This window comes from Aythya marila (assembly GCF_965140915.1).
Source record: "Aythya marila genome assembly, chromosome: 1".
Classification (NCBI taxonomy): Eukaryota; Metazoa; Chordata; class Aves; order Anseriformes; family Anatidae; genus Aythya; species Aythya marila.
In genome coordinates, this window is record NC_139042.1 from 27,556,539 (window position 1) to 27,581,628 (window position 25,090).

Consider the following 25,090-nt stretch of genomic DNA (forward strand, 5'->3'; position numbering starts at 1 on the left):
AACAGGGAGAGCACAAAGTGATGATGCTCGAGCAGCCATCGGGCTGCCTGACTGAAACGTTCAAGGCAGTCGTCACGGGAAGGTCAGGCAGCGAAAACAATCCTGGCCTGTTAAAACAGGATCACCTGTCCTCCAGCTGCAGGGAAAATGTTTGCACGTGTAGCTACGGGCAGTGGGCAGCTGTCCTGATGGATGCCAGGGAAAAATTCCACCCGTGAGCTGAACATTGCCGCTCATCATCCAGAAATCACTGACCGCAGGGTTGGACTGAGTGGTACAGGGAGAGTGGCTGGGCCAGATCCATCAGGTAGGCTCCTACCACCAGCTGAAACACTGCTACCTGGTTTTACCAAAGCCAAATTAAAGGTGTTTAGGTTAGGAGCACCACCATCAGCTTGGCAGTGTTGGTTTTCAGTGGGCATAGGCTGCTGTGATGGTTTTCATCCTTTTGTCAGAACAATTTGGTTGAGAAGAAAATGTCTTTTTTTTTTTTTTTTTCCTTTGGCATAAACCCAAGATCGTGTACTAGCACATTTTGACTGCACACCACCAGACCGGAGAGCAGAACGGCTGGCTACCAAAACTCTGCCACGCGTAGGGGGAAGAGATGCGACATGGTGTGTGTGTTTTCTATCTGAGCAAAATACGCTGAAAGTCGCTTGTTGTGGATATTAAAGTGACCTCAAGCTTCCTAGTGGGAGTTCTAATAATATCCGAGCTCAGGAAGTGAACCATGCAAACAAGACAAATCTCTATCTGCCCTCATCCGCACTGACAAAGGAGAATTAATTGTAAAACCCCAAAGTGGTGCTGGCTCCGATACAAGCTAGTAATCTGTCATGAATGAAGAAGGTAAGGTCCGAAACAGTAGTGTAAATGTTTGATGGTTCAGGGGGAAACTTCAGAAGGCTGGAAGCAGTGAGAAGCCGAAGCATGTCCATTTGGAAATGAGAACTCTAAATTACTCAAGAAAATGTCTCAAGCTATCAAAAATAAAATAAAAAATAATGATAAATAAAAAAAGGTTGCACTGGTTAAAAAACCTTCATTCTTGGCTAGAGAAATGACTCAAATACTGGTAATTTAACTATAGAAAGCATTTCAATTGTATAAAAATAATGAGAAGAAAGGCAAAATTTACATGAATTGGAAGAAATCAGATGCATAAATCTGGTAAAGAACTCAAACAATCACGAGACCTGCAGGCAGCAGTGCTGAGTGATAGAGGTTTGCCTGATTTTAATGTGTATCTTAAATGAAAGAATGGCAAAAGTCCTATTTGTGAAAGAACTGACATGTCAATTGGAATGCAAAAGAAACACAGATGTTCAATAAATATTTCTGTTCTGTTTTGAGGGGAAAACAGATGATAGAGACGTATTCCAAATACTTCTTGTTCCAATACAAATCCGAGAACATAAAATAAGAGCAGCTCAAGGTACAGCAATTTAAAATCAGCAGGTCTGGATAAACTTGCCTCCAACGATTAGCAACGTGGGTTTTCCAATAAATCAGCCTGGAAATGTCTGTGGAAGTTTCAGACCACTGGAAGAATACTCACGAGTGGGGTTTTATTTTGGTTAGTTTGCAGCTAAACAGCAACCTGGGCTGGTACAAACCTGGTGGCCTTACAGCGAATGCAGGCATAGCGATGGAAAAGCTGGTGATAAAAAAGGGGAGGACCACTGCCAATGCCAATTGATGAAGATTGGTGGAAAAGGTGTTTTAGATAAAATTATGTTTGGTGAATAAAGGCAGGGATGTTTTGATGTAATAATGTTTGCATTTCCATAGATCATTTGGCTTGACATTTCCACCGAGGAAATTTCTGCGAAATTTGCACAGCGTACATTAAAGGGATTAAATGTTGACTGACTGGTCTCAAAATGTCATTTTAATGTGTCATCTTCATACGAGACGTGTTTACCTAAAGATCTAAGTGTGGATTTAGCAATTTAAAACTTCTGTCAGAGACCTAAAAGAGGACGTAACATTGTCCCTGCTCAAGTTTTCGGATGAAACACAAATTGGGAGGATAAAACACAAATTGGTAGTGACCAATGGCAGGTCAATACCACTGAGCGAGCACACTAAGCTTTAGCAAGCAATACAGATTTTAAAGCATCTCCCTTAAAATTACATATCCAGGAACACAGAACGTGCTTTACAGGATGTGCAGCTCCCTCCTGGGCACTCATTACATTAAAGGGATTTGGGGATCCCGCTCTCGTTAACTAAACACGAGCTCCCACTGCCACATCCAGTTTGTTTGTGTGGCTGCTCACAGGTTTTGAGCAGAGAAAGATTTTGGTTTACTTTTTTTTTTTTTGCCATTTATCCCGCCTAAAAGTATTATGACCAAGTGCAAGGTAGATGATCTGGGTCAAACCGCTATGAGGAAACAAAACTTGTAGGAAAATTGGGGAGAGTAGTTTTCATTCTGATACAGGATCAATGATGAGGTTCTCAAGTGAAATACAGTGAGAACTTTTCTAAGAGCAATAGGCTTCACTTGAAGGACAACCAAGGAGGAAGCACATTTTCAGGAAAGCTTCTGTAAATTGCCAGCCATCCTGCAGGGCAGGCTTCAGCACGCTAAGCCCCAAAAACTATCCACCTATGCTGTTTGTTAATAATCCCGCTGTGGTTTGGGCTCAGAGATTTTATACTGAGCTGAAGAAAAAGTCTAGCTTTAATTGGGAATGGGAGCTGCAGAGCATATAGCCCAATGCAGCTCGTGCAGGGCACCACCTTCGAACTCCACTTTCCCTCTTTTTTAAGGTCCCCATGGGGGTGAGAGCCCACCAAGAGGCTGCAGCCTGACTCACGCTTGCATCTACACAGAAGAAAATAAAATGTAGTGGGCAGAAGGACTCCAAATGGTTTATTTTTACAGGGAAACACACCTGTGATAGCAGATTCAATAAATATAACATCCAGTCCCTGGAAGCTGAAGCTAAACAAGCTCTGATTATGTGTGCTGAGAGCATTTTTACTACAGGTAACAGTCACTGGAAAAAGCTGCCAAGAGTTGTGGGGTTTCCCAGAAACCAAGGCCTCTTGTTCGTGAAAGAGGAGCTCAAGCACAAATTAACGAAGGGAAGTGCTACAGCTTTGGGTACCCAAGAGGTCAAGACAGACGGTCAGAGTTTCTTCTGGCCTTGTAACCTATGAATGGATCACTGTCCCAGCAGGAAACTAAACTAAAATAAAAAATCCTTATCTTGGGCTTTCCCAAAACACTGCGGGAAAAACAATAGGAAAGCAGAAAGATCAAAGCCGGTCGCTTTGCATCACTTATGTCTCGTTTAGTATTTCTGCTGAAAAGACCAAAACATTTGGGGATCTTACTGCAGACCACTTTTTAAGCTCTTCCTTGCCGCCAGAGCCCAGCCCTACCTGAGGCACCTCTTCGCAGAGCTGGTCAGCGTCTGCTTCCAAGGAAGGCTGGGTGTGAAGGCAGTGGGAGTTTTGCCCTTCCCGTTTAATGGGTGGATCAGACCACAAGATCTTTGCAATTTAAGGACACGCCTCAAATTCCCCATCGGATTTTAAGTGAAACTCAGGGGAATCGTGCCACACACACATGCAGCTGCCGAGTCTGGCTGAGAGCAGGAGGCAGTGTCAAATGCTGTCACGTTTAGGCAACATTTGAAATGAATTCTACCTAAATTAAATCACGAAATTACCACAATACAAACGCCAAAGCAGCAACAGACAAATTTATTCAGTGTGGCTGTGCTGCCTTTATAGTCCCTCCCATCAGGGAGTGCCCTCACACGGCGTGTATCCTCCTGCTAACTTTTTGGTTAAAATAACAAGTCCTGCCTTTGAGTTTCCGGGAGTATTCTGCACGTGTGAATGGAGGGGCACAGGAGCGCCGATTTCTTTGTTTGACTGCTGACTTCAAAGTACAAAGAGTGAAACAGCGTTTCGATTAGATTACATCAGTCTCCTCCTTTACTCACTCACTTGAGATCATTCTGCCATCTAAGTGAAAACATCCAAGAATATAAAAAGTGAATCAAACAATGCAAAATGTCTGGATGCTCTGAGCTCTTATGCTAAAAGTAGAAGCTAAGTTCAGAGAGGGGTCATGAATATTCTGGCAGCACCAGCCCCTTTTACCTTCAGCTTGCTCTCGGTCACTGCTGTGAGCACAGCAGAGCAGGGATTAACGTCCTCGTCGTCTGCAGGAATCTGAAGTTACAGCATTTACAATCCAGAGGGAAAGAGGAAACCCAAAATCATACCTAGCCTTTGGCTTGGAGCTGGGATGTGAAGCAAGCAGGCTTCTATCAGGTTTACCTCTCAGGAGTGTGCGCTAACCAGCAGGCTCTGGGGTATTCTGAAACTGAGGACTCCCCACTCTCTCTCAAAGTTTTAGTCTTTTATTATTAATTATTATTTTTAAATACTTGAATAATACTTGAATTCCAATCCAGAAAGAAAAATTGCTCTCAAGCCTGCTGGCCAGGACACCTACCTGGGAGGTATGCCACTTGGGCTCTGCTCCAAAAAGTCTTTAAGTATCTCCTTAAAGTAAAGACAAACATCACCAACAGGCATGCCTGTTATATCCTCTTAGCACATGTACTCGCAGCTTTCTTGGGACAACAAAATGAGAGTTTAAATCTTAGTATCAGAGAATCATTTTGGTTAGAATAGACCTCTAAAATCAGTTAGTCCACTTGTTAATCCAGCACTGAGAAGTCCACCACTAAACCATGCCACTAAGCTCTACAGCTACAGGTTCCTCATAAGACCTGTTCTGTAGAAGAGAGCAGATGAAGACCTGAAACGTGAGTTTCTCACATTTCACTTAAATCCCTGAAGCAGCGAGAATTAGGATGAAATGGGAACTGCTAAAATAGCAGGAACAACGTTCCAAATGAAGGCACCCCAGCTTTTAGGGAGCAGGAAACTTCTCCTGGTGGCAGCAGGCTCCTGCTGGCTCCCACTAGGGCCTTCACCAAATTGATGCCAACACTTCCACTAATTTTACAACACACAGACTTAGATCCTTTGGACAAACCATAAAGGCTGTTAGAAAAGCTGAACATCGATGAGTTCAGCTAATCACTATACAACCAGGAGCAATTATTAAAGATACACTTCTAAAGGATTTCCAAATCCGCATACCTACACAGGTATGTAACACTCCAGAAAAAAGTCTGCCCTTCAGAAGCACAGTTCAGATCAGATCCATGCTTCCATAGGCTGGGCATAAAGTGATTGTTCCTGAAAACAAAGGCAAAGGAGAAGCGGAAAAGATGTACAGATTCCTGAGCAGCCTTCTTTTCCTGCCAGGGGCATAAAAAAAGCCTGTGTTTTCAAATGAAAAGCATAATCATCGTTTAAGACCACTCCATAAAGTGGTGAGGGCTTTTTGAATGGAGCTCTGTTACCAGCCTCTGTTCAAAGGACTGCATCGTTGGACACCCTGGCAAAGCGAGGCAGTGCTCACATATCATAGTATGACACAAACGTCCTAGGAACAATCAAAACATGTAAGAAAACGAGATTCATACAAGCACCTTCTGTACTAAGCTGTAGTCTCCTCTCTTCCATAATCCTGCATCGATACAGTCAATAGTGGTTTTTTTTGTTTTTTTTTTTTTGTTAGTAGTAGCAGTGGAAACAGGACTGGGCACTGACAACTTCGGACAATCTGATGTGCTACCCCGATATCACACACCCATGAATAATGCCACTATACTCGTTCTGCCAGCAGCTGGCTCACTGTGGGTATCAGATACGTGATTTCTGTGGTCTATCAGCTGGGAAAACACATTTAAATGTGTTCAAGGCCTTTCCAATTGCAGCACAGGGTGTTTGTCTGGGTCTGACTCTGACTTCACAATGGAGCCAGTCTGTGCTTCCACAGACATCTACAGTTTTGTGATTTTAGCCTCTGCTAGGTCACAGGCTACTAATCAACAGAACCAGGGCATTTTAGCTGTGTTTAATTCTATCTTTTAATTTTAAATTGATCCTGACTTCTACCCTTCTGGGTGCAAATGACACAGCAAAAACATGTCATAGAAACATCACGGTTGGAAAAAAAAAAAAAACACAGAACCACAAGATTTTGATTTGTAAGTGTTAAAGCTGCCCAAAAACATTTATGAAGAAAAAACTCACAGAACAGTCTATTTAAGAAAAATCTTTTAATTTTTTATTACTTTCTGGCAGTCATTTTCTCTTTACGTTTAAATTTTAAACCAGCTCTACGATCTGGCTTCTAGATTTCTTCCCTACAGGAAGAAAAAAACATCAAGGAAAATCTTGGGAAGAAAACACTCAAGAAGGTACCATCATTCTTAATACATCGTATTGTTATTGCTTAATTAAGATACTGAAATGCTCTGTGTTGGAGCAACAGAGGCTGGAAGTTTACAGTTGGCATTTCCTTTCTGTCTTTGTGCTTGCTGGCAGAAGACATGCCCCCTTGTGGGGAGAGGCTCAGGCCCACAAACCACTGCTCTCCCCTTGGCAGGTTTGGGCATCACACAAGAGAAACAGCTCTCACGAACCAGCTTTTTGCTTCAGCATTTCTCGATTTCCAGTCCTTTCTTAGACAGATGCTGCCTGAAGTGCCTCGCATAGACCTCTTCTGTGGGTTGTGGGGAGGATGAAGGAAAGCAGCGGGCCATACGGCTCCTGGACAGATGATACTAGATGGTTAACACAGCAAGAATGGTGTGGAATAGTTCTTCCAGCTGCGCCAAATCCTTTAGTTCTAGCCACTTTCATTAAACAGAGGAAAACCACCCTAAAGAAAGCACTGCAGAAAAAAGTTTGCTAGTGACAAAAAGAAGAGGATACAATTCTCTAGATCTAAATGCACATTGGACAGATCAAAAGCATCAGCACTGTAGGGATCTCCACACTGAACCCATTATTCCCAGGTTCTTAACCCTGTTTGAGCTACGGTAACAAACAGCTCTGACATTTTCAGGCTGCTAAACAAACACACACCTTTCTCACCTTTTTTGTAACGCTGATTTGGCTTTACAGCCACAATGCTGTCGCATGTATGTTGTCCTTGCCCATAATTTAATTAATTTTGTCATTTAGTAAAACTGGTCATTTAAAAAGCTGAAAATTTAACTGGTATGGATCATAAACATCCCCTGACCATTATTACCATGACAGATTTTCAAGTAATAGAACAACTCCACTGGAGTTATGAAAGCTGAGGCCATCAAATTGCATTCAGTCTGAACACAGGGTGAGGAAAACCACACAAAAAGATAACTCGTGACTACTAAACATGGGGCGATAAGTCTTCCTCTTCCCTTCAGTATTGAAAGCGCATTAATTTTGGCATACGAGGCACGAGCAAAAAGAACTGTCTCTCCAAAACAGTAACAGGCTGATGAAGCCTGATCTTTCATTAAAGCACAAGACAAAAACCAAGCACATTAAAGCTTTACCAGCTGAGTCTGGTAAAGTGACAGGAGGCTACTACACCGCACGACGTAGAGAGAGGACAGAGAAAGTGCACCCAAAGTGCAGCACAACGAGACAGGAAGGGAGACGGCAAAGAAAGAGAAGGGAGGAAGTCTGCACTAACAATGCTTCTATCTGATATTAGAGTAAGACATGACAAAACGCACAGTGTTTTCTAGATTCACATAACATCTGTTGATCTCTGCTGCAGCAGGTTCTTTCTGTCTCAAAGCGTGAAGAATCCCAAGGTCCTCTCAGAATACTTCATCACTTCAGGGAGCAGGGGTTACGCTACACCGTTTTGTTCCTTATACCTCGGTGCACACCAAAGTCACTATTCTTATCGCTACGGATGCATCTGTCTGCTTTGTTGCTCTAGACATAAATAAACTGAAATTGGGGTAGGCAATAACCTATGTTCTGGGTGCCGACGCTCAAGGCAGGCTACAGGGGTATTCTCTCCACTTTCACTTGCGTGGAATCCTCATCTCATTTTTCTTGAAATGAGAAGTTACAGAGCACATCAAATAAGACTTGAAACACGAGCTAGCCAGCTTGAGACAATTACTATGTTTCTGACCTAATGATTCCTATTTCCTTTTGGTTCCGCATAAGATGATTCGTTCAGCACTTGAAATACCTGAGAACTGTAAAGCATTGCAATGTTCATCACCGTTGCAGTTGACAAAAAGTAAAAATTTTTTTGAAGTCAGTTGTGGCAAGGGTTTTGCCCTCTGCTCTCATGTTCAACTGAGACATAGCAGCTGTACACAAACTACATTAGCTTTGTGTTAGAAATAAATTTGGGTAGAATCTCAAGCCTTCCACTGAATCATCTCTGCAGAGATGGCCCATCTTTTCAGCGAGAAGCAGCCTAAAGAAAGCAGAAGATTTGTTGCATTAGTTGAGGACAACTTGATAACGAAGGCATTATTAAACACAACAGTTACTGATTACCTTTCTTTGGCTAAGAGAACAGACATCCCCACCAGCTTTGCAAACTCATCAGCTGTGAGAGAACCTTTTTCGGATACCTATCAGAAACAAACACACAAATAAACAAGGGCATTAAAATAGCAACTCAGTCAGGCCTAGCCTTGTAAAGCGATAAATTGATAGCATCTCTCTTGTGAAGACAAGTCTGTTTGCATTAAAAAAAAATTAGCTCATAGACAGCAGTATTCTGTAACAATTAGTATGGTTGAGCTGTGTAAATACTAAGGGATTCTGCAGACAGTTAAGCTCAAGTGAGGAAATAAAAGCCAGCAGGGCAGGACAGGCCATCTATTTAGAAATTCAAGTCATCTCAAAGAGAGGTGGGGAATTTGAGTTGATTTAACACATCTAAACTGGCTGCATTAAATCCCAAAACATTAGGGCTCCACCCTGTATTATGGCCCACTAGTAGGATCGGTAAAAGCCACCATCACATTCAGATAACAGAAAAGACAGGTTCAGTCTTGGCACTCAAAACTTTGGTTCTACTGTCTCAATCACACTAGTTAATACGTGCTAAAATGAATCCTTCTCACACAGGTTGGCATGTGGACACTAAAAATACAAAACGTTAAGTCCAGGATTATTACTGCATTGAATTTCCCTATATAAACATTTGATTTATTAGCTACAAATTATTTCTTCCATTTCTCCACTGATTAAAGCAAATTCATATCCACATGTAGTTGCCATTTCCTGCTTCCCACATAACCAGCTGGGGAGGGATTCGCTCTGCGTCATTCCGAGCACTCCCTGAGCAGCAGTAATCCTTTTGCAGAAACTCAGATCGAATTAGTCCTGACTTCAGATTTTATGACCAGAAATGATTGAATTTGAGTACTGGAAGTCAGCTCTACAATTTAATATGGCGTGCGGGTCATTAACTGTTTTTCCTTCCCAAACCACCACTCTCATCAAGAGTGACTTTGGCTTCCATCGACTTCCATGGCATTTCCTGTCTTCACCAGCCGTTCTAAACCACACCACTCTCCTCTCTGAAATCCTGTGACTTCCTTTCATTTTTATTTCTCAGAAGTTTCAAGTTACTGCACGTTACAATTTAAGCACAGGGAGCTTTTGGCCACTATTCTGATCTCATCTTCCCTTTCCCTTATGGGCTAGCCTTCCTCACTCTAAGCCTCTCCCTTCCATTTTTCTATGAAGTCAAAGCCCCATGTTACAAAAATAAAAGAAAAAAGGCACCTCATTAATAAATCCACCATCTGTTGCTTTTTGTGGTTGACCTCATTTGTTAAGAAAAGGCCCTTCCTTTCCTTTCCAAGTGATAAGCCCTCTTTACTGAAGGCAAGAAATTGATTTGAAAAAAAAATATATATATATTAATAAAGTGAAACGGGCTAAGAATTTTTCTGTAAATGTAACAAAATAAATGGAAAGGATTAACATATATTGGAATATTTAAGTGTTTTAATTTTGATAAATTAAGAAGCTATTTTTAGACAGGTGTAAGCATTCCTCTTATCTAAAAAGATCTTTTGGTAAGAAAGTGCTCTAACAGTACCAAACACAAAGCCACACTGAAGAGTCCACTTGATTTATCAAGTGAGAAGATGCCTGTGATAGCTCTACTTTTTCTTCTTTGACTGCCCAAGTCAAAGTCCTTTTTGACTTGTGTTTAACTTTAAATACACCCAATCATCCTTCATTCAGCTTTGTGAAAAACAAATTCACATCCCACTGGAAAATACATGGGAAAATCATCATATTAGTGGGACAGCAGCACTTTAAAGAGTCAAGACATGCAAGACCAGAAATGTTTACCACCCTTAGCAATCTATGCTATTTTTTTAGTCCCGACGAAGCCAGCTTAATTTTATACTCTGACTGAGCGCTCTTCACAGCGAACTCAGTATAAAGTGTTACACATGCAATGTGCTATTTTACAAAACAAACCCAAACCAAACAACCAGCTATATCAACATTTAAGAGCTACTTTCACTGCCTTTAAGCACACCGTGTACAGAGACTGAAGTCCACTTTTGTTAAGTGACATGCTTAATATACACCATGAATTTTATTCTACAGCACAAGAGATCTGGAGGAAGGTCAAAGGTTAATGAAGTTTGAGAAGAGATGGAGAAGTGTTTTATTCCTTAAGGAGAAAGCAGTGACTAAGGCTACTGCCTGCACAGCATTTTGAAAATGAGAAGTGCTATTTAAGTATTACTGTTAGAAGATTTTGGAAGTGCAGTATTTTGTATTTTAAAACCTCAAAAGGAGATCCTGTATCTTACATTTTTATACCTAATGTATTTAAGTATCCCCAGCACAGCCTGAACACTGAAGGAAGTGAAGTTCACATACTGTCTCTAAAGCAGAAGCTACCATTTCCTCTTCGTTGTGAGACTGGAGCTCAAGCACCATCACACCACTGTCAAATATCCGAAGCCTAAAATCAGAAGAGTCAAAGTAACTAAAAGCTCTGCACATTACTTATGGTCACACAGTTATAACCACATTCAAAAAGAAAAAAAAACTGTAAAACGAACTTAAAGTTAAAAGCATCTTCAAAGTCTGAATAGACAGGCAAGAGCTGGGCATATGCCTGGTGTTGTTAAACACTTTTCCCAATCTCAAAAGACATCATAGAATTGTTTGTGCTGCAAGGCACAATCTGATTCCTACCCCATGCCACAGGCAGAACACCTTCCACTTCATTCAACCTGGCCTTGAACACTTCCAGGGATGGGGAACTATGTTGATAGGCAATATCAACAAAGGAGTACATAAATGGTTTGACACAGAGCAATCATTAAATCACCCTATTTCATTCATACTGCTACATACTCTATATATCCATAGCAGGCAAAGTGAAAGATGGTTAAGAATTAATATTTTAACATAGAGGGGATGTTGCTGCATTAAGCAGTTCCTGGATGACTGTTTAAAAAAATAGCTACTGCAGGTAAAGTATTAAGCCTGACTTGTGAGCACCATGTTTTATAAATATATCTGTAAATCTCTTACCTTAGTGGTAATTTCAGGGACTCCAGCATCTTACAAGCATTTACTAAATCTTCAGGTGAGAGCAACTAAAAATAGTAAAACATTTATTCACAGCTTGAAATTCCAGTATCAGCAAAACAGTTACAACAACTACAGCTGTCATATACACCAGATCACATAATTTTGTTCTTTTTTTTCTTTTATACTGTTTTCTGTTCTTGGCTTCTACACTCCTTCTTGATCCTTTGCTATGTTTTCTGTAATACTCCTTCTTGCCCATTTGCAGAGAAAAATTGATGCATTTTGGGAAAAAAAAAAAAAAACAACCCTATTCTTTGGTATTCTGTCCTTACAGTTTTCCTTCTAGATAAAGATGGATTGTTCCTTTTATTTGGTATTATAAAATGCAGCATACATTATGACAACCTACAGAGAACACAACCATTACACAGAAGAAAGAGAAAGGAAAATGGTGAAAATTCCTTGTTTTAATGAAGGGCTTATCACTTTGTGTTGTTAGAAAGGTAGAGCGAGCAATCGGTAGGGAATACTATTGCACTTTTTCTTCAATTATGTCATCAAGGAAGTACATTTTACAAAATATTTAAGACAAATCAACTTCTCACCTCTAATCCTCGTGCACGATTTACCAGACAGTACACTTCTGTGAGCGACATGATTCCTCCTCTCTCCTGTGTAAGTACAAGACTGGTAAGAGAAATAGTATTAATCTGGTAAACACAGTATCTTAACTTGCTTTTGAGTGATCAAGCAGCTAAAACAGGAGGTAAATGATGGCCTTTAATGAGAAAGCTACAATACCACATATTTCTAGCATTAATTTGTTAGGTGGTATCTTTCTCTAATTGTTTTAAAATATAATTGATACTATATCAAGAAACTGAGAGTTACTTTGATTTACCATAAAGAATAAGTCACAGGAACAAAGAATTTCAATATATTAAATTTATCAATCAACTTAGTTTTTACTTTTCAGATAGTTTTTCTGATCATAGCAGAAAGCACATTTCTTTCACAAAGCATACTATTTGCTTCTTAAGAGACTACATGTAGACTTCGAAGTTTCAAAAGGAAATCAAGCTTTTTGGCAGTAATCTTGAACTCTGAGAGCTTCAAATAAATTAAAATATGATGCATTACTAAGAGAAAATAAGTATAGAATTTTTAAGCAGTTTGAAGAATGACTGCTTATCTTTTCAAAGCTACCATTTCTTTCTAAAAAGAATAATATTCTGTGGGAAGACAAAGGCTGTTCAAACAGAAAAGACTGCTGATGTGATTTACTAGATACCACCAGCATTTCATGAATTAGAAGCCAAGCTGCCATTACTCCGAACAAAAATTCTTACACTTAAATTTTCTCTTTTGGAAAGAGGATATACATTCCTTTCATAAATACTGAATACACAAGGCTGGGCTGCTAACTCTGAGCCTTTAAAAAGAGTCACTGTAATACACCCAAAACATATTTACATCCAAATTCAGCAACACACAGAAAACACTTGTGCAAAATTAGGTACTTTACCTCTAATGGTGTCTGCAGCATTCCAGCTAGTTGTTTCGCCAGTTGCATGTGGTAATGGGTACCAGATCCATGCGTTTCCCTAGTGACTGGATTAGCTATACCCATACTCAGCAGGTATGATTTGAACCTAATGGTCTAAACAAATAAATAAAAGTACATCAGCTAGTGTGTGATTCTCATTTTTAAAACACTTTGATTGTATTACTATAAAACAGTTTCAGAGAGTAAATCCAAGCAGTTTACTACCGATAAAGTCAATTACTAGCAAAGTGAAGGCAATGTTAATACAATTTATATTGTAACAAGCAGAAAACTGTCATCATTCTCTATGCAAAGGCAGCAAAATCTTTGTTTAACAAAAAAGGGTCAAAATAAATACTAACATCAAACACTGAAGTCTCTTTAACTAGAATTTAAAAGGAAAAGTATTCAATTATTCTTTATTAACATAGAATTTATTAAAAGGATTGTTTTTGCTTTGCATAGGAACATTTCTGTTGATTCTAGAAACAAAATTCATTTACCTCATCCTCGGTGATGTCACCTTGCTTTTCTTTAATCTTATTAGCTATTGACTTGGATAACTCCACCATTTCCTTAGCCTATTAAGGAAGACACAGATACATGTAAATCAACTTTCAGCTCAGAAAAAACATGTTTAAAAACGAGAAAACAAGAATAAGTCTACATAAGACTAAATCACATGTGCCATACCTTCTCCATTAGTTTACTAAGGTCCTCAAAAGCCTGAAATGATAAAACAAGACATTCCAGATCAGTATCATTACAGAGTTCAGCTTCACAGATACTGTGAGCTGCTTTTGTACACCTGTTTGAGCTAATTGTAAGAGCTGCTACCCCTATAGATTAGTATGTTATGTGATAGTTTATATATACTTCCTTGATGTATGGAAACTTTGTTTCATACAGGTCTACAAATCAAAATGATACAATCCATAAACAACAAATACTGCAAGAAAACAAAAATCAAGTAACTGTACACTTTTCTACTGTGAACATTAGATCATTATGATTTATAAAGCCCATACAACAGGAAGGAACAGTGAGATATTGAGGTTGGTTTTCTTCAACCAGTTAATCCTCAGAGATATCTATTGTTTCTGGACAACAGCTAGCCAGCTGTAAAGCTACAGAAAAAAATCCTCCTGACAAGACAGTTTTACTTTGAGTAGATGCTATCAAGTCAGTAAGAAAGTTTGTAGTTCCTTTAAAATAAGCAAGGAAGAGGATACATTCTTTCACATCTATAGAAGAGACACACCTATACCTAAGAGACAAAGTGTCTGAAAACATGTCAACATCTTTTCATTTATGTACCTCATACAAAGGAACAGTGATGCTCCCATAACAAACAAAACCAGTTAAAATAAGTGAAATAATGCCCATGAGACCATCAGATTTATATAATTTAAGATTAAAATACTTCTGAAAATTCTAGTTGTTGGACCTAGAAAGCAAGATACATGCTTAAGTAAAAACTAATCTGTACATTTTGTAGTCTGAGAAATGTTACTGTTTTCACAATACTATGTAAACTGGACACTCATTGTAAGACCATAAAGACTTCAAGTCTGTTAAGCTTAGCAAACAGCAATGGTCTCAAATACAACAAATTACAACTATCTGCAAAGGGCATTTTCAGGCTTGAATAAAACATAAAAGCAAGAGGAAAGTACAGTAAAAGTTAAAAGCTTCAGTAATGATAACCAACTGGCATTAAAAAAATAAATAAAAACAGTGCATTTCAACCAAAAGAAGTTAACAAATACATTTAAGCTATTTAAGAGCAACTCTCATTTCTGCCAGCCTCAGCAACACTGAGCCTTCAGCCCAGATCTCAAGCACATGACAACCTGCCTGGGTGGTGAACCTTTCCAAACCACCTTTTCTGAACAACTGGTGTGGGAAAAGCTCAAGAGCCTTTTCAAGTAAAGCTTGCCTGACAGCAGCGCCCCATCTCTCCAGCCACAAATAAAGAAGGATGTTCAGTTACAGTACATCAAATGACACCAGATGCATCTTGCCAACAATTTCTAGCCAGTGCTTCTGTGCAATTTAGTATCTTCCACGCTCATTCTGACTAATCCCCCACTAGAGAAACAAGTTCTAGCAGAACTTCTGCAGTAACACTGTATTGTTCCCACTTCCATTTAGGCACCTGACTCAGAAGCTGGTTGGTTTGAGACTCCCCAGAAGAGAAAGAGATGACTCTGGGAAGGGACAGATTTGGATTTCATCCAAATCCCTCCTAATGGTGCAAGTGACTGATTTCAACAGTCTAGCCTCTTAACGCTTGGTACCTCTGTTCCGTATCCAAAATTAAGTGGAATATTTCTTCTTGCATCCCAACCTGCCAAATACAGTGATTTACACTAGACTTCCCGATCTTTAGTGTAATTTAGGTCCTTCTACTGTGCTTGTATATGATATTAAACTTTTCTAAAAAGGCATTTCCCAGCTTTTTTCTAATCTCTACAATGTGCATGAAAACACTGCTGATCAAAAGCACCCTTGATTTAGCTAAATAAACAGCATGCTGTGTCTGACTCCTCCCCCGGCTGACTCACGAGGGCAGGCCTGGAAACAAAGGGGAATGTGCACACACCTAACAGGAACTTCCTCAGATAAACAAAAGGCTAAAGAACCGGATTCTTATCAGCGGCGAACAGCAGATGCAGGAAGCCTTTTCCTGGAAGCCAGGGCACCATTTTTTAAAATTAAGTCATCTATAACATTTAAAGCTGGAGGAAGGCAGGATTTTACCAGTCATGACTTTCCTCCGTTCATACAACGCTTACAAATGGATTTCTTTTACTCTCTGAAAAAGCTACGAACGGAAAAAATAACCAGACAATACTGTTTGAACTATACAGGCACACATACAACCACAATGCCTTTTGAACTGCACACAGGACTTCATTCACTATGTTGTTCTTCATAAAAAAATGCTAGGAGTATCTGAAACTGCATGTTGCCTGCAAATTGCTATATATATTTTCTTATACGTCAGAATAGCAAATGCCTTTTTTATCGTGCCATGCTGAATCCCGTGAAGCTTCACCACAAAATCCATCTGTTGTAGACAGTTTGCGAGCACTTCTCCATCACTCTACCTATCAATCTCCGTTAACAAGACAGAACCAGACTATTTCTGAGGATATTGCTCCCAGATACATGTGAGAGATCTTCAGCGATGAAGATTAATGGATTCTGTTGTCCATCAGTATTGGCATCTGGAATTCAGTTACTGTTTTATTTCAGGGAAAAAGGACAGTCTCCATCTAGCCCACGCACTTTGCATAGATACTTGTAACATCTCGCTGGCGCCTCAACTACTGAGCACTTTGCTATAATTACAAACCTAAGTCTAACATTTAAAAAGTGAATATTTGTATGATGAAAACATAACTACACCACACTTATGTGCTCTTAGTTCAGCATGTTCTTCTTACTGCGTATTAAATTTTCAACTGAAACCAACCTTACCTGTACAAACAGAAAAAGACACTCGTAATAGTCTCTGTCTGTAGCTGCCTCTGTGTTCTGCTTCTCCTGATGAAAAACTCACTGAACTCAGATTTCTAATTCTATCAGAACTAATTTCATAAACACTCAGCAGTATTTCCAAACAACAATCTTCTGGAAATGACTGTTTACATGAAATACCTCATATATTGTGAAAACCCCATAAAAAAAAATAATGTTAAAATATATACTCCTAGTCAATTCAGATTTCTCACAAAAACAATAGTCTCAGCTGTCCCTAAAAGAAAGTGTGAATAAATGTAAATAGCTCAGACAGGTGGCTGACCTTGAAACTACAGTAGTATTTACCTCGGAAATGTTTTTGTCAGTCTCTTTTCTTTTTTCTTCTAATTTCCTTTCGATCCCTACAATTCCTATAGCCCTTGTTCTTCCTGCCTGCAAAAGAAAATAATGTAAAGAATCAAAATAGGAAACGCTAAGTTTTCTCATCCGCCTCAGTGTGTAAAAGCTTGTATAAGACAGAAATATTCCTCCAAGGAGTTGACACCATGCATACAATAATTCATGTATTTCTTGACAGTACATTTTTAAATCAGACTCAAAAATTAAACAATATGCGTAAAGCAAGTATGAACTTGCTGTAGTATAAACAGATAATAATTATTATATTTATTATATTAAAGCTATTAATTTGAATATGCTTAATAGCACAATCTTGACTGAGCATTCCAGTTCATCCCAATTAAAGCCTCCCAAGTCCATGTGAACATCTATACTACACACCATGGAAATGCAGGAGTGCATCTAAACATGATTACCTCAAGAAACTGAGTCTGAAGAAACATAGCCACAGAAACACAATGCTAAATGCAGTCTAATTTGCCTTGCTGCGATGCATCAGCATGGAGGCGATGGTGAACTTTTTATTTAATGCTATATGTTTTCAAAAGGATGGCACTTATGTGGCACTAGTGTCAGCCCTCAAATCTGACTGCAAATCTTAGCATAAGCGTTAATGACTTGCTGTTACCCAGCAAGAAGAGAAAGCGAGGCATTTTCATTATGTGATTTGTGGCAGGGTGTACAAGCTTCCCCATCAGTCTATGAAATGTGACAATCACATTTCATTGAAAAGCTTTGAGCTCTTCAATGGATGAGGAAACTGCCTCAATAGGGGCTATACTTACAAAGGAGGACATACATGATTTGACATTGAGCAATCATTAAGTCATCCTATTTCATCCATAGGACTACATATGCTATGTATTCATATATACAGCATGCTCATATAGAAAAAACATCCACATGTTTATTGATTTTTAACCTAGAAGTATGCAGACAAATATAAAAAAAGGTAATCTAACATATGACAAAGATTCTCCATAATAACGATTGTCAAATTAGAATATAAATGTGTTTAAATCACAGGTTCTAAACAATTATGTATATTTTTTATGTCCTGTATTTGACAGGTGCAGTATATGGGGGTGGCATTAACTGGAAACAAGTTTACATACAGATAACAATTTCAAACTAAACAAATTGACATATGACATGCAGAAGGATGTTAGAAGCTCTGCACATACCTGTGGACCCTTGGCAACCTGAAAGGTCTGACCAGTAGGCATGTTCTCCCATCTCCTTTGGGTGATTTCTTCTGAGAATCGTCTATAGAACTGCAAACATTGAAGAATGACAACAGATGTTTCATGAACCATGCAGAGTATGTCTGGGTATTTTAGCATCTTGATTTGTCTCCCAGATGAATCAAATTTCACAGTAAGATGAAATATACTAACACCTACACGTCCGCACTACAACATTACCGTGAATTCTTGAAAATTGGAAAGGAAAGGTGTAGTTCCTATTGCAGTTGCAAACTTCCATGAGTACTTCCTTTGTAAAATACTTTTTCAGATATTTAAAGTGTTCCAAAACACACTAAAGCTAAAAATGACAATGTTTATTCAAAGGCCTGCTTTGAAAAGGAAGGAAAGCTAATCAATCCAATTTTTATTGATCTGTTAACTTAGTATGAAGGCAGGTGTAACTGATGTACCTAGTTATTTGTTTAATGTTAATACTACCAGGAGGCATTAGTTGATTAGCTGAACTGGCAGTGCTGACCACTGAGCAAAATCTAGAGAAAAGTCTGATCTTATAGTTGTTCAAAGTTCACAGGCAGGTATTCTGAAGTCATAAAGAAAAGACTGCTACTGGTATGCTAGGTCACCATCTTCAAATAAGAACATTCACATTAAAATAAAATTATGATTAGGCAAAACACCTATGCAATTCAAATTATGCATAAATCCACACTTGTCCTAAATAAAAGCAAGTCTGATGAAGCAAATGCATTTACAAGACCTTTACAACTAATTCAACTTAACTCATTCTGCAGCAAAATTGTATGTTTTTTTTTCACCTTTCCAAGTCAAAACCTTGTCTTGAGCGAGGATTCTATACTGTGAAATTTCTTTACAGAGGACAATTCCTTTTTTTAAAAATAAGGAAAATACTTTTTAATGTCTATTATATTGTTTTTCAGAATGCTAAAAGCATTTGAGATTAGGTGTAGGTAAAAAAAAAATAACAAAATGAAACAAAGCTATGAGGCAACCAAAATCTTACAGCAATAAAATAAGAGATGATTAAGTTGCTTGGTTCCTATTCAGTAGAGTGTTAGATAAAAAGAAACATCTTTGACTCCGTTAAACATGGCAGAGCCATCATTTTGGAAAATACTGTGTTCAATTTAAAACATAATATAGGAAGTATAGGATTTTATTAAAACTATTAAAGTAAGGATGAAGCCTAACAGTACCTCCTGACATTTTTGGAACTCTATTTGTGTTATTTAACCAAAGCATGGAGTCCTGAAGGCTCATAGTGTTTGTCTTCAAAAAGGATGTATTGAAAAAGCTCCACCTCAAAAGTCAACATGGAAAGATCATGGAAAATTATCACAAATATAACACAGCAAGAGGAGAAAGGCACGTCCAAAGATCTGATATACTGGGCTTGTGTGCTACAAACCTTACCTCGATCTGCCCATGTTCTTTGAAAGAAAGTTTGATGTAGGAATATTTGCTGCTTTGGAACGGACCAGGCTCTTTGTTTGAGGAAGCAGGATGAAGATGAACTACTATTTTGGCACTAAAAAAAAAAAAGTTAAAAGAGAATAAGCAGCTTTTTCTATTACCAAAAAAAAAAAAAAAAACAAAAAAAACACCTTTTTCTATAAATTAGTAAGTTAACCATTTAATCAAAATCTGTACCAGCTTTATCTCACGTACGAACTGATGGACGTCAAATTCTGCTTTATGTTTGCACATCAACATTTAAATATTTTGCCTCATTTAAATACCTTGCATACATAAAAACTCCTGTAGCCTCAAAAGCAACATTTCACAAATTTTAAATGTGGACACCATCAATTCTCAAGAATTAAATGCAGCAGATCTTCAGATTGCAAACAAGAATTTCTGACAATGTTATTTAAGGTAAAAACTAATTATCAAGCAGTGCATTTGATTTGGCTTTTGCCTTGCAATAATTACTGCCAAAATAAACTATCTTTGTCACAGGAAAATGGAAGGTCTCAATATTATGTTTAATCTGCCTAGCTTGTATACACCACTTGCAAACACTGTATGTGAATTTGTCCAAAACCAACATTCAAAGCTAATGTGCATGGGAATAACAGTCTAAAATGACATCTATCACCAAAACAAACCTTGAGATAGCATTAGTTTAGGAATATACTAGGCCACTGTCACAGCATGGCTGCAAGTCTGCCATTCCAATTTCATTTTACAGACTTTTTTTGTAGGTCTTTGACTTCTCTGGCATAAGTAAATTACCTGATCTGTTCAGGGTACCCCCTGGATATTATCATATTCTATTTATCTGACTGCATCTATTCATCTGGCTGCAAGCAGATGTCAGCTACATAATGTCTCCAGTTAATCTTTCTTGCAAAACTTCTTCACACATGTAACATATTGAAGTAGTTACCCAACTGAGGGGAAACACTAATTACTTCTAACCATCCCTAGCAGATCCAAGCTCAAAACCAATCGTATGGTCATGTAAAGTTATAGAGTATGGGATCTGGCAGGGTTGCTATCCCCAACCAGTTCTGTGGTATAAATGACTAAACTTAGCTTTCAAATTTAGATTCAGCAACATCACTGTGACGTTGATGACTACTCAAAGGAAACAGCAAGGTAGAATACCTACTTCAGGGATTACAAGACCATTATTTAACAACTTGTATCAAACGTTGCTTTGTCATCACTTTCTTATGCATTTGAAGTGAGTGGCTGTCAATCTGTAAACTCAGGTTAAAAATAGAACCCACCATGCATTACTACATAACATGTGACTAATTGCTCATCTGAGAAAAAGCAGAATGTTTATCACCTTACCTTTTTCCTATCCCAGCTGCTTGCTCTTCAATAAAGACGACCTGAGACAGAGGTATAGCAATGCAGCATTCCTAGAATAATCAATGCAAACACAAGAGGAATCAAAGCCATATCCTGACTATTCATTCTCTTAAATGTTCTCTTCTCCAATTTCACAAACAGTACAGATTTTTGCAGGTGCTGCCAGAGACACACCAGATGAAATATGTTGGTAAGAACAAAAACTACCTGGTAAGGAGAAATATAAATAGAAAAAAATATAAACTGGAAGCAAAGTTCTAGATGACCAAAATAAATTTAAGTGTAAATGATTTTAGACATTTCTGGCTAGATTTATAAAAGCCTCAGAAATCTAGCAAAATTTCAGTATCCGAGTTCAAATTTCAAACACTAAAATTTCTACACAACAGTGGCTTATCCATGTTGTTGCACAGTCCTCACAGGTGCTCAAAATATTTGTACTGATGTTACTTTGGGAGCCAAAATGCTACCCAAACCCACCAGTCTTCTCGGTACTGAATGTCTAAAAGACAGATTACCCTTTGAGTAGTGATACACCAGTTAGGAATGTCTCCATCTACCCCATCCTCACAAACTTAGTCTCAACACGTATTTATTGAGCTGTGCTTTAGACAAAACAAAGCAGAGCAAGAAACAAGACTGTAACCACCTGTGGGAGACCAACCTACCCAGGCTAAACTTTTCTTACATGTTTTTGAGACAGAAGTTGCTCAAGGGAGCAATTCAAAGCATCTAATGATGTGCCTGGTCCTGTTTTGGTGAATATTCTTTGATGAATGTCTTCTTTCACACGACAGCTTGGTAATTGACAGCCACTCAGAATGCCAGAAACATGGGTTGCGTTCCCTCTTTCAGTCTCTCTTCCATCTGCCCCATGACCGTCCCTAACACTAGGTTATAATAAACACTGTTATGGGGTCCTCTCAATCCCTACTACCAAAATTGTTCTTTGCATGGAACAATTAAATGCACATTAAATTGGAACTTAGGAAAGTATACATGCAGGAACTCCTCCTAATGAGTAAATCTCACTGGGAAAAAAAACATGGGTTGTACTTCCTATTATAGCAACTCTTAATATTAAGATATTAGCTAATATTTAGATTCTTCTGTGGCTCCAGAGTTAGCCACTAGTAGAGCAATTTGTAAAATGAACACATAACTCCAGATACTTTAAATATAGGCAAAAAACCACTTCTGTAACAAAATAAGTTTCTGAAAAAGAGACCAATTACATATAATACCTCTGTTTTTAAAGTGATTCACTCATTTAGTTCACAGCCAGAAAGTTAAAAGCTTACTCTAATACAAGGACTTCAAATCACCCCTTCCTTCCCAGTGTCCCTCTTCCCAAGAAGCAATACTACATGAGAGGTGAGTTAAAAATGCTGTGGATAGATGAAATAAAAGAGTTATTTGGATACAATAACATCCAGCATTGACATTATGTATGATTTTATGATTGGTAATGCTGTGCAAAGCTGGCTATGTAACAAACTTAAAAGAACTACATAATTTTTCCTTTGGAAGTCACTTTTTTTCTATGCTTTTCAACTGTAGATGGCATGTAACAAGAGCAACTATAAAACACAGGTGTTTTTATAACAAATTGTGCAATGTCAACCTAACAAGAAGCAGCCCCATTTACTAGTAGATTGTTGATACAGTAAAAAGGGACTCTACAAATTTATTCTCAGTAAGCTAGCTAAGGTTTCTCAGGCTGTTGTATCACAGTGGAGCTTAGCCAACAATTCACCATGAAAATAAAAGGGCATTGTGCTACACATTTCACTCCTAAAAGCTTGAGAAAGAATCAGCTTCATTTACCATACTAACAAAGTTATTTGTGTACCATATATTTTATTTTAAAAATAAAATCCCCCTGCATGCCCACCTGTCACAGAAAGATGCTAATGAAGAAATAAGGGGTGAATAGATAGTTTAAAACAGGTATATTAACTCACACTGACTGTTCCAAAAAAAAAAAAAAACACATGTTAATTTATTTAGCTATTGTTTAAAAAATAGCTCATGACCCAGACAATCAACCCCTGACTTGCTTAACAGTTAATACCAACCTGGGTACAAGGTCTCAAAATAATGCATTTTGAAAAATTTCAATTATGAATAGGTCTGCTTTTCCTGCAAACAATCCCAGCAGGGGAAAAAAAATGTTACTTTGCCAAAATTCAGAACATGCTTGGTGACCACATGCATAGAAGGCTCTGGTAGCTCCCTGCTCTGGAGCAAGGATGTGATAATTGGTAGGGAATGGCCCTACCATTGAGTGCAGAGGCACTGCAGCAACTCTTGCCAAAAGGTAGCTCACCGGAGTATAACACACGTTTGAAAAGTTCTCATCTGTGCATGCTCTGTCTAGATTTTGGCTTTCGTGGCTAAAGTTTCTAAAAGACTGTGTCCAAGACAAACATAATTCAAGCTGGTTCTGAGAAGGACTTCTTCAACTGCAACTGTAAGGTGGTATACATTGCTCCAGTCTATGCTTAGAGCTTCTTACTTGTCTGTTTTTCATACCCATTTCTAGTCTAGGAACTCAGGCTGTGGCTCCAACAGCAGTATTACTCCGCAGTTCTAACACTGCCGTTTAACCTCTAAATCGGTTTTCCATAGAAGTACAGACAGACATATTGGATTATTGAATAGATGGTTCAGCACAACAAGAGGCAGTTGGAAAGATAAGACCTGTAAAAACTAATACTACCCCCAAATAATTCCTATCATCAAACCATGGTCTGGGGCTATCTGCTGGGACCAGAAGACAAGAAACCTTGTACTTGGAAATGCAGTGAGGAAAAAAGGGCCTTGCTAGACCAGGAGCATGGGGGAAGCATTCTGCGTGACATTTTCACCTTCATTATCAAAACCAACAATTTCTAGTACACAGTGCAAGACTCTTCTACTCTATTTGTGTGCCATTAAAGAAGAAAAAGTTATATGACTTGTTTCCACCCCTCCTCATCTCTGCATGCAATTTAATTATAGCAGCATTGGGTGAAAGAACATTTCTGGTACATAACTGTCTTTCCACTGCGAACCAAAAAATGGGACTATATGTGTAAGATAAAACATACACAGAAGGTGCAAAAATTTGTGTATGGTGGTTTTTCATTGCAAGCTACCAGTTGCTTATTATGAAATTTACAATTAATTGACATGCAAGAGACAACAGTAGGACTTACATGGTTCTTCTGATCCCTCCAAAGCAGTCTGTGTGTACTAAGCAGTAACACTCCACTCTCAAATTTCACCTAAACAAGAGAAATAAAACAGGTCAAAAAACATTTTTAACCACTACATTGCATAAACAATGAACTTGGAAACATTACACATTAGGACAACATCAGAATCAGATACAACAAGCCATTATTTTCAGAACAGTTTGTTTTTTTTTTTTTTTTCCAGAAAACACAATAAATTATGTTAATGGAAAAAATAGAAAAAAGTAGTATAAAGGGAGTATATGAATATACACAAGCTTCCTTTTCCAACTGCATAAACTTTCCCCCCGGAAATCCTGAAGGATCCTCCCTCCATATGCCGTGCAAGATATACAAACATCCCTAATTATCGTATTTTTAAAAGGGCTGTTGGCTTTGGAACACTATTTGCTGACAGAGACAGCAGAAGCTCTGCAAAAACAAAAGCAACCTAGTAAGAACAAGCTGGGGCCGGCCTGAAATCCTCTGGCCTACCATTTAGGAGCATTTCTTCCTGTTTTATTGCTGAGAAGTGATTGTATTTATTAGTAGGAAATCAGTATTTGGGAAAAATATGGGTACGCTGTGAGTCTCCCCCAGCAGCTGCCTGTAGCCCCACAGCCCCTCATCCCCTCACTTAGGAGCTACTGAAAGCTCCCAGCCCCGCCGGTGCCCGCGTCCCCCGTGCTCGGCCTCCCCATGGCCGGGTGCCCGGGGCCGGGCGGCCTCCATCACCTTCTCCTCCCCGTCGTAGAGGCGCACGCCGCGCTGCTGCACCACCAGCGTCTCCCCCAGCTCCAGCAGCCCGCTGCTCCAGCAGAACCGATCCATGGCGGCTAAAACTCCCTTCCCCTCCCGAGGGGAGCCTCCCGGGGATCAGCCCAAGCCGAGAACCGAGCGAGCGGGGCCGCCCATCGCGCAGCACCCCCTAACGGCGCCCTGAGGCGCGG

The 25,090-nt window shown here is 38.9% G+C and overlaps 1 protein-coding gene across 1 annotated transcript; it reads right to left on the reverse strand.

The window, feature by feature from the left end:
• Window positions 1-6,060: 6,060 nt before the first annotated feature.
• Window positions 6,061-25,079, reverse strand: VPS36 (vacuolar protein sorting 36 homolog). The gene is made up of 14 exons (XM_082755698.1): window positions 24,876-25,079; window positions 24,123-24,191; window positions 20,902-20,972; window positions 19,513-19,627; window positions 18,058-18,147; window positions 16,820-16,906; window positions 13,679-13,711; window positions 13,489-13,566; window positions 12,965-13,099; window positions 12,045-12,110; window positions 11,440-11,504; window positions 10,777-10,861; window positions 8,413-8,489; window positions 6,061-8,329 (listed from the first exon to the last, which is right to left on the reverse strand). Exons 1-14 carry the CDS (start codon window positions 24,969-24,971, stop codon window positions 8,236-8,238), a joined length of 1,161 nt encoding a protein of 386 aa, XP_082611824.1. The 5' UTR covers window positions 24,972-25,079; the 3' UTR covers window positions 6,061-8,235.
• Window positions 25,080-25,090: the final 11 nt, after the last annotated feature.